General features: G+C 41.3%; 1 protein-coding gene and 1 pseudogene across 1 annotated transcript; one reads left to right on the plus strand and one right to left on the minus strand.

The window, feature by feature from the left end:
* Nucleotides 1-422: 422 nt before the first annotated feature.
* Nucleotides 423-11412, minus strand: Dffa (DNA fragmentation factor subunit alpha). The gene is made up of 6 exons (XM_026397891.2): nt 11197-11412; nt 9303-9464; nt 7503-7645; nt 2298-2487; nt 1968-2119; nt 423-1282 (listed from the first exon to the last, which is right to left on the minus strand). The coding sequence occupies exons 1-6, from the start codon at nt 11324-11326 to the stop codon at nt 1070-1072; spliced, it is 990 nt and encodes a 329-aa protein (XP_026253676.1). The 5' UTR covers nt 11327-11412; the 3' UTR covers nt 423-1069.
* Nucleotides 11413-12734: 1322 nt separating this feature from the next.
* LOC113189271 (T-cell immunomodulatory protein-like) lies at nt 12735-14885 on the plus strand (annotated as a pseudogene).
* The last annotated feature ends 760 nt before the right edge of the window (nt 14886-15645 follow it).

The raw sequence follows: 15645 nt of genomic DNA on the forward strand, positions 1-15645 counted from the left end.
TCTCTCAATGGCATTGTGTTTTCCTGTAAGCATGAATTAAAAAGTCAAATATGGGCTGGAGCTATAGCATAGTGGCAGAGTGCTTTCCTAGCACACATGAGATACTAGGTTCTATCCTCAGTACCACATAAAATATTGTGCCCACCTAAAAAAACTAAAAAATAAATATTTTAAAAAAATTTAAAAGAGGCATTCTGTGTATCTACAACTACAAAAAAAAAATAAATTTATTAAAAAAAAAAAAAAAGTCAAATATGTCCATGAAACTCATCCTCCTTTCCCAACTAGGAGACTGTACAGATTACAAACCTGCCGGACAAATCTGTACAGAAATAGGAGGAATATAAACTAGAATGTTCTGCTCTGCTCCCAGAGAGACTCGGAGCCATATTGCATGGAAATCACTTTAATGGCCTTTTATACCCCCTGCTGATAAAACATATTAGAAAACTGAAAAGAGTTTCACAATGGTAACATATATAATTTTACAATACTGAGTTAGATATTAGAAATGGTGAATTAGATTCTCTATGTCCCTATGGTCTGCATACTTAATATGTGCCTTTTAACAAAAAATTTGTTAATTTGAGAAATAAGTTTGTGGCCACAATGAATGCTCTGTTAGTCACCTTCTCCACTGTTATTTGTGTCTAAAATTCTGCAGTTCAATCTGTAGAACAAGGATAGTGAGTCCCAGACATGACAATTTCTTTTGACTGCCCTTAACGAGCACTTTATTTACTTACATTTTTGGGTGCTGGGGATGGAACCCAGGGCCTTGCATACGCTAAGCATGTGCTCAAGCACTGAGCAACGCCCCCGGCCCTGACAAGCAAGATCATGAGCGCATGTACTCTGGAGGCAGGATCATTCAAAATAGGCAGAAGGGCAAATGTAGAGACCTGGCTTACTTTTCTGAAGTGGGCGTAAGCTGGTGTCTTAGCCCGGCCAGGAGAGCATGATCCAAGGCAGAGGGCAGAGCAAGATACAGGCAATAAAAAGATCAGGCTGAAGAATTTCACTGATGACAAGCCAAGGCCGCAGGCTTCCTCCATGTTTCTGGCTGTAGCTATGTGGGGTCATGCTTGGCTCTTTTAGGATTCTGTGGGTCTTCAGGCAGGGAATTCCTCCTTGCTGAAAGACTCCTGAGTGAGCACCAGCTCTGTACCTGCTGCAGGCGCAGGGTGAGCTCCTGATCACAGGCCCGTTGAACCGTTTCTGCCTTCTTTATGTCCCAGTTCAAGGCAGCAGCCAACACTCTGGTATCTTCCCTGGTCACCAACTGCAGCAAGAATAAGAACCACTGAGAACCACTCCTGTGCTCTTGTCTGTGCTTTTGTGATTTTCTTTAGGGGAGTAGATTAGGCAACATCAGCTCATGTTTAGGCCGAAAGGCCAGTTTTCTTTCACAGTAAATCTTCAAGTGCTTTCTCTTACCATTCAATACCACCAGGAAATTGAGCCAAGCTCCTGTCAACAACAACTTCCTTCCCTTCTGTCTACAATAGAAGGGCACTTGGGACAGGGACAAGGACAGAGGATGAGAAGGAGCACCCACCCAGATGGGCTTCCTTTGTCCAGCTCCTTGTTGCCTGGCTTTAGATGGCTGACAACTCTGCCTTCTCATGTGCCATTTTACAGACCTCAGGACTGAACTGGTAGCCATCTCAGAAGCCCAAGCCCTGTTTTCTCTCCCTGTCAGCTTTAGTCATTTCATTACCAATCCAAGACCAGAGAATGGCCTTTGATGATCTGAGGACGTGCACATGTTTTCTCTTTAAAGCCATTCTCATTTGACTTAAATTAGGTGTTTGTAAATGCTTTGACATATGATAGGCAAACTGGCAGTTATGTTTTGAGGTCTGCAGAGGTGAAAAGAAACCCCAAATGTGCCCCTCCACGGTCGGTCATACTACTTCTCCAGGGCAGGTCATTTCCTGAGCTTAGTGTCCCTGGGTCTTGCCCACCTCCAAATCCTGATTAGACAAGCTCAGCTCAGGTACAGGCTTCTCTTTCAGCACTGTGAGGATCTGGCCCCTAAGTGCAATTTCAGAGGTGATCTCTCTGCTGATGGCTGTGTCAACTGTATCCACGTCTTCACCGAGGGCAGCTTTGGACTCTGCAAAGCAGATGTGAGAGAGATGAGCACAATTGCAATCACACAGACAGCCCACCAGGTAGAGCAACTGGTTGGGCAAAAGATAAATGTCACTTGAAGTGTTCCTGGCTGCCTGTGCGTGGGTCCTTTCTTGAGGGAAGGCTCCTGAGTGCTCAGGGTAGCCCCAGCAGAGTCCTACCTTCCTGCTTTGACAAGATGCCACCCTCCTTTTCCAAGGCCTGCAGATAAAGCTCCAGGAGCTGCTTGGACTGACGGGCTTCCTCTCTCTGGTCAAGCACCTGCTGGAGTGTGTTCTGGAGCCCCTGGACAGTAGCACAGCTTTGGCAGAGTTCCTGAGCCAGGTCTGAACACGGAACGTTGATAAGCACCTAATGAACAAACACATCGCAAACAGATCGCAAACTACTTTCTTATTTTTTTTTTTTTTTTTTTTGTGGTGCCAAGGATTGCCTTGTGCATGCAAAGTAAGCATTCTACCTATTGAGCTATTCTGCCAATTGAGCTATATCCCCAGCCCTAGCAAACTACTTTCTAAACCTGGTGTTCTCTCTCAAAATATATCTTTCACAGAACCCATTTCATTTTCCCCAGAGTTCCTATCATGGCTGGCTGAGGGTCAAGAGGGGGCCTGTGATGTTTCCAGTACTCTCCCAGTGTGAAAACTGGGAAGGCGAGACTTTGGTGCCTCATTAAAAACAAAACCATGGGCTGGAGTTGTAGCTCAGTGACAAAGCACTTGCTAGCATATGTGAGGCTCTGGGTTCGATTCTCAGTACTGCATATAAATAAATAAAGTCCATCGACAACTATAAAAAAAATATGCTGTTGTAAGCAAAAGTTCCTCTCTTTAACCTTAAATACTTAAATTCTTGTTTACTTTTTTAAAGCTTTAAGTTTTTTTTTCTTTCTTTTTTTTTTTTCAGAGGGAGGAGTTACTGGGGATGCTCAACCACTAAGCCACATCCCCACCCTTTTTATTTTGAGATGGGGTCTCGATAAGTACCTGAGAACCTAAACAGATATTTCTCAGAAGATATACAATCAATCACCAATTATATGAAAAAAATGTTCATCATCTCGAGCAATTAGAGAAATGAAAATCAAAACTACTCTAATGAAATTTCTGATGAAATCTCACTCCTGTCAGAATGGCAGCTATTTTTTTTTTTTTTTTTTAATATTTATTTTTTAGTTCTCGGCGGACACAACATCTTTGTTGGTATGTGGTGCTGAGGATCGAACCCGGGCCGCACGCATGCGAGGCGAGCGCGCTACCGCTTGAGCCACATCCCCAGCCCCTAGAATGGCAGCTATTAAGAATACAAACATCAGTAAGTGTTGGTGAGGATGTGGGGGAAAAGGCACACTCATACATTGCTGGTGGAACTGCAAATTGGTGCAGCCAATATGGAAAGCAGTGTGGAGATTCCTTGGAAAACTGGGAATAGAACCACCATTTGACCCAGCTATTCCACTCCTTGGTCTATACCCAAAGGACTTAAAAATAGCATACTACAGGGAGACAGCCACATCAATGTTTACAGCAGTACAATTCACAATAGCTAAACTGTGGAATCAACCTAGATGCTCCTCAGTAAATGAATAGATAAAAAAAAAAATGTGACATATATATACAATGGAATATTACTCAGCATTAAAAGAGAATAAAATCATGGCATTTGCAGGTAAATGGATGGAGTTGGAGAAGATAATGCTAAATGAAGTAAGCCAATCCCCCCCAAATAAATGTTGAATGTTTTCTCTGATATAAGGAGACTGATTCATAGTAGGGTAGGGAGGGGGGAGCATGGGAGGAATAGGTAAACTCTAGGTAGGGCAGAGGGGTGAGGCAGGGAAGGGAGGAGGCAGGGGGTTAGCAAGGATGATGGAATGTGATGTGATGGACATCACGTATGAAGACATGTAAAAAGAAGGTGGTTCATTTTCTTTTTTTTTTTTTGTATATACAGCACTAGATTAAAAGTAATCTTTACAAGAAAAAGACCAGAGCTGGGGTTATAGCTCAGTTGGTAGATGTGTTGCCTTGCATGCACAAGGCCCTGGGTTTAAGCCTCAGCACCACATACACACACACACAAAAAAAAAAAAAAAAAAAAAAGAAAAAAAAGAAAGAAAGAAAAAGACCAAACTGCTAACATTTGGGCAGTGGCTCTAAAGTCAGCTGTGTGTCAGCCTTCATGTGGATGGAGCTCAATAAAAACACTCCGATCAAAAGCCTTCATTTCTTGAGTACTAGATTGGGAAGGGCCTCTCTGAGGGAAAGACTTTAGTTTTAAATTTTATGTTGCATCAATTATTGAACAGGTAATATTAATATATTCAGAAGATTCAGAATTCAAGAGGTATAAACCTTACAAGAGAGGTACTAGCATAATCCCATTTTACAGATGTGGAAAATGAGGCAAGAGAGGGCAAGTGACTTCCCAAGAATCAGTCTTATTCTAAGACTCTCACCATGTGTAAATGATTTCTATGCTCTTTCCTTCCCTTTCACCTGTCCTCAAGGCCCTCAGTGCCCTTGGCCTCAAGTTGTTCCTTTATCTGTGGGTGTCCAGCCTCATAAGCTCTCTTTGAGTGTCCTAAGTTTCCCTCAGGGTTCAGGCTCTGACCAGCAACTCACAAGCTGATGTTTCTATTCAAGTAAGGCCTATGGTGCTCCCCATTCAAAGGATCCATTGCAACATGCTAGTCTGTTGAGGTGGGAAGGAAGGTCATGATCACTTTCTTTTTTTTTTCTTTTCTTTTTTGGTACCAGGGATTGAACCCAGGGGTGCTTAACTACTGAGCCACATCCCCAGCCCTTTATTTGATTTTTTTATTTTGAGACAGGATCTTGCTAAATTGCTTAAGGCCTTGCTAAGTTGCTGAGGTTGGCTTTGAACTTGCAATCCTCCTGCCTCAGCCTCCCTAGTTGCTGGGATTACAGGTGTGTGCCACCACGTCTGGCTCTTTTCTTTCCTTTTTATTGCAGTACTGGGGATCAAACCCAGGGCTTCACATGTGCTAAGCAAGTGTCAGCCCATTTTTCATTGCTGAGGCTAGTTTTGAACTTGGATCTTCCAATCTCATTCTCCAGAGTAGTTAGGATTACAAGTGTGCCTGTTCTGTTTCTTAAAAAAAATAAATAAATAAGGAAGGCTCCTGACTTCCCTCTGCTTGGAACATTGACTCCAAACTTCCTATGCAGGATCCATCTTGTCCTGTAGCTTTTAGTTTAATTGTCACCTCTTGGGAACCTGCCAATATTTATCAAATGCATGCACCCTTTAATTTAGCAGTTACACCTGTAAGTTTATTTTACGGATAAGTGACTGTGCAAAATGACCTTGGTATGCACTCTTGCAGTACTATCTGGAATAGCAAGACAGATGTCAATCCAAATGTCCAAGTTTGGAAGGTTTTTTTCCTTTCTTTTTGTACTAGGAATAGAACCCAGGGGGCACTTTACCACTGAATTACATCTCCAGTCCTTTTTGTGTTTTATTTTGAGACAGGGTCTTGCTAAATTGCTGAGACCTTGAACTTGAGATCCCCCTGCCTCAGCCTCTCAAGTTGCTAGGATTATAGACATGCAGTACTATACCTGGTTTGTGAGTCCTTTTTGTTCAACATACTGAAATATAATTCATATACCATTTGATTCATTAATTCAGTGGGTTTTAGTATAAAATACAATAGGTTTAGTATGCCCATAGTGTTATGTAACCACCAGTACAATCAATTTTAGAATGTTTTCACCACAGGCTTGGAGTATAGCTCAGTGGTAGAGCATGTGCTTAGCATGTGTGAGACCATGGGTTCAATCCCCAGCACTAAATAAAAACATACATACACATATGCATTTTTTTACCACCCTGAAAAGAAACCCATTAGCAATTACTTCATATTCTTCCTTAGTGCCCCAGCCCAACACTAAACTACTCTCCTTCTCTATGGATCTGCATATTCTGGCCATTTCATATAAATGTAATCATGAATTATGTGCACTTTGTGACTGGCTTCTTTCACTCTGTGTAATGTTTTCAAGGCTCATCCTATTTTATTTATTTTTTGGTGGTGCTGGGGATTGAACCCAGGGCCTTGTGCATGTGAGGCAAGCACTCTACCATGTAAACCATATCCCTAGTCCCAAGGATCATCCTATTTTAACGTGCACTAATATTCCATTTTTTATGGCCAAATAAGATTCTGCAGTATAGACTTCCTATATTTTGTTTATTCATTCATCAATTGATGGACATTTGAGTAATTTTCACTTTTTGGCTATCTGTAGAACTATGTTTCTATACCTCTTGGATTTTGAAACATGTGAATATATTCATATCCTTTATTCCCAAATAAATATGTAAATTTAAAAATGACCAAAAAGTCACTTCCATACCAATTCAGTACCATACTCCCAGTGCTCAGAGCCAGGTGAAGCCCAGGAGAGAGATTCAATCAATAGTTTTTAAATGAAAACATACTTTTTTCCTGAAACCTAACTTCACTGGAGAGGAATGCAAGAAATCAGGCTACTGCCACATAGTCAAAAAGACAGCTGGAATTTGAGTCCAGCTACTCCAACTCTAAATTCCTTAGCAGCACATCCCTAACCTCCAATGTCCACCTAGACAGGTGTAGGGTGGAGCCGGGGCATCTGTATTTAAAAAAAAAAAAAAATCCACAGGTGACTTTGATGCATGGTGAGGGCTGAATAAGGGCTACTCAGCTGGCATAGTGGCGCAGGCCGGTAATTCCAGCTATTTGGCAGGCTGAAGCAGGAGGATTGCAAGTTTGAGGTTAGCCTGGGCAATGGTGTCTCAAAATGAAAATTTTAAAAAAAGGTCTGGGGATGTAGTTCAGTGGTAGAGTGCTTGCCTAGCTTGTGTGAGGTGCTAGATTTAATCCCCAGTACTGTTGAAAAACACCCTCACCTCAAAAAAACCTACTATAGGTGATCATCATAAAATGAAGACTCTTTGGGCTGGGGATGTGGCTCAAATGGTAACGTGCTCACCTGGCATGCAAGGGGCGCTGGGTTCCATCCTCAGCACCACATAAAATAAAATAAAGATGTTGTGTCCACCGAAAACTGAAAAATAAATATTAAAAAATTCTCTCTCTTCTCTCTTAAAAAAAATGAAGACTCTTAGGTATAATGTAAAAATTATTTAAAAATTAGGAAAATGATTGGGGTACAGTGCTTGCCTAGCATGCACAAAGTCCTAGGTTCAATTCCAGGACTTCAAAAAAATAAAAAATGAAAAAATAATAGTTAAATTAAGAAATAATGAAATTATTATGGGAAGAGGCCTAGAAGCTAAGAAGGGGCTGGGGACTACAGAGGCTGGGTGAGCGCTGGGTTTAATCAAGGGCTTACTTGAAGGTCTTCCTCTGACAGCAGGATGATGCTGGACAGATCTTGTTTCAGTTGCTTGGCCACATTCTTCCACCTCAGTCCTGCCCCACTGTCTGTTTCATCGATATCAACGGACTCTTGGGAAATCCAAGCTGTACCTCCATCTGATATTTAGGAGAAAATGCTGTCAGAGTCACTTCAAGTACCGTTTTCACCTCCTCGGTTAGCACAGACCTCTGGAGGATGTGTGTGTCCCTCCCACTGACCACTAAGGACAGTTTCAATGAGGAAGAAAGAACCTGCTCTTAAGGATTCTCAGGAAAGTAAAAAATCTCTATCTAGGATCTTAAATTTTTTTCTTCAATTTATTTTTGTGTGAAACTGCTCTGTATTCCTCTATGGAAGAGACACCTAACCCCAACACGTAGTCATGTATAGTCCCAGGATCCTACCACACTTCCCTTTTTTTGCTTTTATATAGGAAAACACTCATTCTCACCAGTGCTTCTCCCATATGTGGAGTGGTTCCATCCTTAAAGAGCAAGCCATTGCTTGCTGCCCCTTGGGCACAAGTACAATAGTGGCTGGAGAGCCATTGCTAAAGGCTGATTTCCCCAATTTAGTAGCAATGACTTTTCTGAATATATTTCTTTAATTCTTTGATCCTTGACTGCTAATAGTATTTACCTTTTATTTATGTTTTGGGGACCAGGGATTGAAACCAGGGGTACTTCACAACTGAGCTATGTCCCCAGTCCTTTTTTATTTTGTTTTATTTGGAGACAGGGTCTCACAAAGTTGCTGAGGCTGTCCCTTAACTTGTGATCCTCCTGCCTCAACCTCTCAAGTTCCTGGGATTCTCTGTTAGTTGCCTTTGCATCTCAAGTGATGATGATGACAGTGATAGGTAACATTTACTGAGCCCTTACCATGTGTCAGGTAGGATCTAAATGCATTTGACAATGTCTGGTTGTCAAAGCTGGGGCAGGGGTCATTGAGTGATAAGAGGCAAGGAAGTTGCTAAACATTCTACTATGCACACAACAGCCTCTCCACAACGGAGGATTCTCTGGCTTAAAATGTCAATGATATTACTGAGAAGCCTTGGTTGGTACTATATTATCCATATGTTGATCCTAGGAGACAGGCACTGAAATTATCATGACAGTAAGTATCACCTCGCTAGTAAATGGCAGAACCTTTTTACTAGCCTCGCTAGTAAATGGATCAGACCCAAGCAGCCTGATCCAGTCTGGTGTACTGTGAATGAGTTGGGAACTACACCACACTCCTCTTTAACCCCAGGATTCGGGGTTGGGGATGTGGCTCAAGCGGTAGCGTGATCGCATGGCATGAGTGCGGCCCAGGTTCAATCCTCAGCACCACATACAAAACAAAGATGTTGTGTCCACCAATAATTAAAAAATAAATATTGAAAAATTCTTTCTCTCTCTCTCTCCCTCCCTCTCTCACTCTATCTTTAAAAAAATAAAAAAATAACCCCAGGACTTGGCACCTGCTCAGGTAAACATCTGCTGGATAAATGCTTAAACAACAAAATGGTTAGGCTGGGGATGTGGCTCAAGCAGTAGCGCGCTCGTCTGGCATGCATGCGGCCCAGGTTCGATCCTCAGCACCACATACAAACAAAGATGTTGTGTCCACCGAAAACTAAAAAAAAAATAAATATTAAAATTCTCTCTCTCCCTCCCTCTTAAAAAAAAAGTTAAAAAAAAATATTAAAAAAAATGGCAATCAGATGCCTGTGCAGTGAAATCAATTATGATGACAATGATGTCATATACAGCCAGTGTTCCTCACCTGAATTGCTGTATGTCCACTTCTCATTACTGGCCAATGCCACAAACTTGGTGTTGGAAGGCAGACAGAGGAAGTAATCATCATCATCCACTATGGTACCATCCTCTGCTAGGACCAGAGTGACTGGTGTCAGGGACTTGTCAATGGCCAGAATGTCACAGGCTAAGAAGAATAAAATATTTGGCAACTGAAAAATATCCATAAGGAAATTATATCCAGTACTCTCAATATGGATGGCCCCCCCAAGCTGAGCAGAATCCCTGTAGACAATAGTAACTACAATAACAATTATAAATATTAACACTAAAGTAACCCTTACCATGTGCTTGATATTATTTTAAGTGCTTTTCATAATCAGTAGTAATCAGGTACTGTTGTTATTTCCATTTTACAGATAATCCATGTCACCCAAAGTTTGGAGAGGTTAAGTAACTTGTCCAAGATCACAGAATAAGTGGCAGAACTGGGATTTAAGCCCAGTATGGCTTTTGAAAATGTGTTTCCCCATCCAGGAGACATTGAGTCTGTCTTTGAATGAACAACCAACCAACACAAGTCTGGTTTGATTCCTTATGCATATGTGTTCTTTCATTTATTCATTCAGCGGTCATCTAAAATTTTCCTGTGTATGGGTTTGATCCCTAGGATTGCAAAAAATAAAAAATAAAATTCTCCTATGTGTCAAATGTCTCCAAAAAAAAAAAAAGAATACTTTTTATTCTTTGTAGTATCTTCCTTTATAGGTATTCTAGCTTAAAGAAAAATATAAAAGGCAGAAGCTTGTATCAGGAGCTTTTCATTTTTATCATCACTGAGCAAGATCCTTTCTCCAGGGCCAGTCTGCCCCATCCTGCTAAGTGATGGCAATTCGTCAAATACCAAGACTGGACTAAACAGAAAAAGCTGAGACTATAAATGTCCTTTGGCAATGCTATCTATTAACCAAGATAGAACAGCAAACCTGTACAGGTCCAGAGAACAGAAGTCTCAGCCAAGGCTATCCATCCAGTCCACATAAGTTGAACTAAAATCATGGAACTTAATGCCAGGAAGAAATATGTAAATGCTTATGTAGAAAAAAAATCCATGTCACCAAAGCACTTATAGTGGTTGGGGTATTCCTGAGTCTCACATCTAATATAAGACATTCGCTGGAGCTTTGTGACTCAGAGGAAGCAGTGTACACCTTCAGGCAGGCTGACTGCATGTCTGGGATTGGCTCACACGCTAAACCTGCAGAACTTTGGATACATAATTTGTTGCTAGGGGCTACTAACACTTGTAATTCATTTGAATGTATTGTGTCATTTGAGAATCCCAGAATCTTTTGAATCAGAGCTGGAAATACACCCACTTCGCTGATGAGAAAACTAAGGGTCCAGATATGATTAAGTGCAAGTTCAAGCAGTCTGGGGCTGGACTCAGAACTTCCATCAGCCCATGATCATTGCCTGGACCCTACAGGAGTTGTCATTTGCAGCTTCCTCTTTGTGGCACAGGTACCAGTAGCAGCTGACGATGGAAACCCCCCTCCACTCCACGGTGGGCTCAGCTGGGGGTCCCAGCACCACCTTAGTGAGCCAGATTGGCAAGAATGCACTACACTCCTTGAGGTCCAAAATCTGTTTTAGGCGACACCTAAGTGGAGTCGGTCTTCCCTTACATATTGCTTCCAGTCCATTCGGCGCCCCCCCCCCCCGCCCATTACGTCTCACATGAGATAAATGCCTGAAACTTGTCAATCGCTATACCTTGGGGCATTTCTGTCCCAGGGCTTCCCAGAGCCGCGAGAATACTCGACACTATGCCCGACCGTCCTTGCCTCCACCCGACCTCCTCACTCGTGGCGCTCTCCCCGCCCCCGCCCCAGTCCCAGTCCCGGTCCCGGGCCAACCCTTGCTCCTCAGCTCCTCGAGGCAGGAGGCCGCCACGCCATGCTGTTCGCGGCTCTGATTGCGGCGCAGCACACATGGCTTTAGAAGCCGGATCTCGTCGGGTCCCGGAGCACCACCGGTCACCTCCATCCTCTTCCAGGTGGAACTTGACTCTGGGAAGTCTTGGGAAACCGTGTAGAGCGCTCCTTTTACTCCCACCGCTTCCCGTGGCCTGTCGGGAGATGTAGTTCTCGCAGAAGCAAATCACGCGTGAGATCAAGGCACGCCGGGAGATGTAGTTCTAGTTGTAGTCAGTCACATGCAGCCCCAGAGCATGCTGGGATCTGTAGTGTCTGTGTGTAAAGACGGGGTTGTGGGGCGGGGGATGAGGAGGGGACTGGGAGAGGGAAGGGGAGGGGGAGAAGGAGAAAGAGGAGAAGGAAAGACGTTTGGCGGTACTGCAGAATGGGACTCCGGGTCTTATTCACATTAAGCATATGTTCTACCACTGACTAATCCCCAGACCAGTTTTTTTTTTTTAATTTTTATTTGTTTTAATTAGTTATACATGACGGTAGAATGCACTTATATACTTTGATATGTCATACATAGATAGGATATAATGTCTCATTTTTCTGAGTATACATATCATAGAATCATATTGGTCATACAGCCTCCAGACCAGTTTTTAGTGTTTTCTTTAGGAGTTGCAATTGAACGTTTACAAGTGAGTTCAACGGGGATTTATTTTGCATTATGAAACACACACACACACACACACACACACACACGCACACATACACACACAGGTACTTCCTTGAAATTTAGATGGTCATTACATGCATATATAGATGCATAATGTTAATACTTAAATAAGTCTGTCATTCGATTCCCTGCTACACCTGTACAAATCAGATTGGACCTGCTGAACAAATGCTTAAATACATAAATAGGCTGTTAAAAAAAAAAGTACAAGAGGTCACTATTCTGGACTAAGCTCCTGCACCAGGCTGCAATAGACCTGACTAAAAATCTAAATGGAGAGCTGAGAGTGTAGCTCAGTAGTTCAGCCTAGTATGTGCAAGTCCCTGGATTCAGTCCCCAGCACTACCAAACTGAAACTAAACTGTTAATCTCAATTTCCCAGAAATCAGGATTACAGAGATAACAGCCAAATTTCTCAAACAGGTCAGTTTTAACTGGCATGACGGTGAAGTTCCCTCTTCCTTAATTCTTATACTGAAAGGAAACTTGAAGTAATGTTGACCAATCAGTTATTTTCTTATTGTTCTCTCTCTGTGTCCTTGTTTTTACAAGGAAAGTAACTTTGAAATGACCAATCAGCTATTTTGTTGTTGTTTCTGCTTATGCTGTGCTCATTGGAACACTTATTCTATTTTATGGAATGAAGAGTTGCCTGATTTTAGAAGTAAAAATAAATCAAAATTGAAATTAAGAAAAATTGTTCTTTGGCAAGACTAAACATTAAGAAGTATGCCAGCTGGAAAAAATTATTTCCTCATCTTTTATGACAGATCAGAATGCACCCTATTTTAAACCCAAAGTAAAGGTATCTTTCAAGAATCACAGTGCATTGATAACAAGTGTAGTCTCTGGGGATTATAATGGTGATTCACAAATGGATGTCCTTCTAACATATTTTCCCCAGAAGCATGCTAAGAATGAATTGCGAGCTGTTATCTTCTGTGGACAAAATCAAACAATATAACCATACTCAATAGGACTTTTCAAGATCAGCCACTAATTATGGACTTCAATGGTGATCTAATTCATGATACATTTGGTATCACAAATGGATCCAGCCAGCCACAGATACTATTTTTTTTTCACAGATACTATTTTTTTAAAACACTTTTTTTCTTAGTTGTAGTTGGACAGTAGTTGGACAAGATGCCTTTATTTTATTTATTTTTATGTGGTGCTGAGGATTGAACCCAGTGCCTTGCACGTGTTAGATGAGTACTTTACCACTGAGCCATAGCTCCAAGCCAAAGATACTATTAGGGGCTGGGGATGTGCCAACAAAGATGTTGTGTCCGCCGAGAACTAAAAAAAAAAAAAAAAAAAAAATACTATTAGAAGGAAATTTATTATGGCATTCTGCTTTGACCACTAATAAGAATATGTGAATTCCACATTCTCATTCATTTATTGATCTGATTGAAGATTTTGCAGCAGATTGATTCCTGACAACATTGTCTTTCTGTAGTACCTTCTAGTTTGAGATATGGGAAAATTGGGGTGGAAAGTTCTCTGTCCACAATAACCTCAAAATATAGTGGTGGATGGACAGTCAGCATTTGCAGACTTTGATGTAGATGGACAAAGGATCACTTACTTCCAGGCTGTGAAGATAAAACTGCCAAAATATCATCAACTCCTTACTGAAATCTGGAATAAAGCAGTGAGTTCCAGTCCTACAGGATTTCAGCAATAAGGACACACTCTGGGCCTTTGTGCCATTTGTGCATGAAGGATGACTGACTGAAATACCATTTCCAGTTTTCCTTCATATTGGAGACTATAGCATGGATGGCTATCCAGACACTCCTGCCACACTAAAGACATACATACATCTGGAAGCAAACAACAGAACTTTTCAGTAGAGAATGACCCTGGTAATAATGTGAGCTGTAAGGAGGCATATCCAATGTTTAAATCTTACTGGACTAATGGACCTAAATCAAATCAGAGATGCCATGGTGTGGGGACAAGTGCATGGAGTACTGCATATGTGACATACCTTAAGGGCGCCTGAGTGGCAAACCACTCCCCTTGTGCTAGGTGCATGAGCAGCAAATTGCTTGCTCTTTAGACACATCCCTGGGTGTGAGGCCATGTGTTGTGGTCCCAGTGCTTGCTCCATGTCCCCTTCTCAATTGGTCGCAGCAAGGACAGTTGGCCAAAAATTGTATTGGTGACTGCCTATAATCTGCTTAGCTACTGCCTGAGTACATGGTAACTACACAATAAAATCAGACCTGTTTCTGGCTTGGTCTCCAGAGGCCTTGATTCATGAATCTGTAGCCACACTCTCCTCTACCCTGTTCCATAGACCTCCTCACTGGAGGAGAGAGAGCCCACATACCATGATTGCCACCTTTTTGACATTTAGGAAGATGGGATCTTGGATATTGTAGTCCCAAGGAAAGTCTACACAAAGAATGATTTTGCCATCTATACATTAAAAAATAACTTTGAAGCAGATGTGTATTTTGTAAAAGTGTGTGTTCCTAGTGGTCTGTGTTCTAATGACTGTCTTCATAAGATAACACCTTTTGGAGTGAATCAACTTGAGCCACATATGGTGTATACAGCTGTAGATGCCAATGGATAACTGAAAAATGTCTCAGCTGGACAACTTGGCCAATCAGCACATTTAGCTCCCCAACTACCATACAATGTACTTGGCTCAGATCATAGTGAAAACTTTCCTGACCATCTTTTTGTTGGAATTCCCTGTCCTTCTAGAGAGACATCTGTACAAAAACAAGAGTGGACTACAATCATTCCAAATTCCCAGCTAATTGTCACTGCATACCTTCACAGTGTCTTGTGAAGCTGGGGTGTCAAACTATGTTACACCAAGTAACATCCTTCTACTTACTGCTATAGATCTCATGGATGTCTGTGTTTCCATCTTGGCAATAATTGGCATTTTGCTTAGGCAATAAAAGAAAGCAGATGATAGAGAAAATGATCAAGAGGCCCATAGGTTTCAAGCAATGCTCTGTGACTTGGCTTTAATATTATATAAAGGAGCGATCATTCATTCGATTAGTTGAAATACTAAGTTTTGGGGGCTGGAGATGTGGCTCAGCGGTAGCGCGCTCGCCTGGCATGCGTGCGGCCCGGGTTCGATCCTCAGCACCACATACCAACAAAGATGTTGTGTCCACCGAGAACTAAAAAATAAATGTTAAAAAATAAACTAAAAAATAAATGTTAAAAATTCTCTCAAAAAAAAAAATAAAAAAAATAAAAAAAAGAAATACTAAGTTTTGGCTTATAGAAGAAAATAGGGGATTTTGAATATTATTTATAAATTATGCATCTCTTGGAAATTATTGGAAAATATTAAAATAAATATAGTTTTAAAAAAGACTAAACATTAAGATCTGAAGTAACAATTTAACTACTCCAATTTGCTGTGGTTAGCCAAGCTGAAATTAAACTTTAATTCCCAGCCTCCTCCAAAACAAACAAAGATTTGAAGTAAATCAGAAAAGGGAAAATGTGAACAACGGCACTGTTTGAAATTGCTCAGATGTTCCTGACAACAAACAACTCCTCCTTCTTGTTGTTGTTGTTCTTTTTTTTTGTACTGGGAATTGAACTGAGGAGAACTTTTTAAAAATGTTTAATTTGTTATGTATGACAACAGAAGGCATTACTATTCATATTACACATATAGAGCACAATTTTTCGTATCTCTGGTTGTACACAAA

This window comes from Urocitellus parryii, chromosome 11, assembly GCF_045843805.1.
Source record: "Urocitellus parryii isolate mUroPar1 chromosome 11, mUroPar1.hap1, whole genome shotgun sequence".
Taxonomy (NCBI): domain Eukaryota; kingdom Metazoa; phylum Chordata; class Mammalia; order Rodentia; family Sciuridae; genus Urocitellus; species Urocitellus parryii.

Excerpts from the sequence above, each read along its gene's own strand:
- Dffa (XM_026397891.2), bottom strand. The coding sequence starts at position 11,326 with ATGGAGGTGACCGGTGGTGCTCCGGGACCCGACGAGATCCGGCTTCTA. Across the intron at positions 9,465-11,196 it reads CGAGGAGCTGAGGAGCAAGG|CCTGTGACATTCTGGCCATT; the intron begins GTTGGCCCGGGA and ends TATTCTTCTTAG. Across the intron at positions 1,283-1,967 it reads TGTCTAATCAGGATTTGGAG|TTGGTGACCAGGGAAGATAC; the intron begins GTGGGCAAGACC and ends TTCTTGCTGCAG.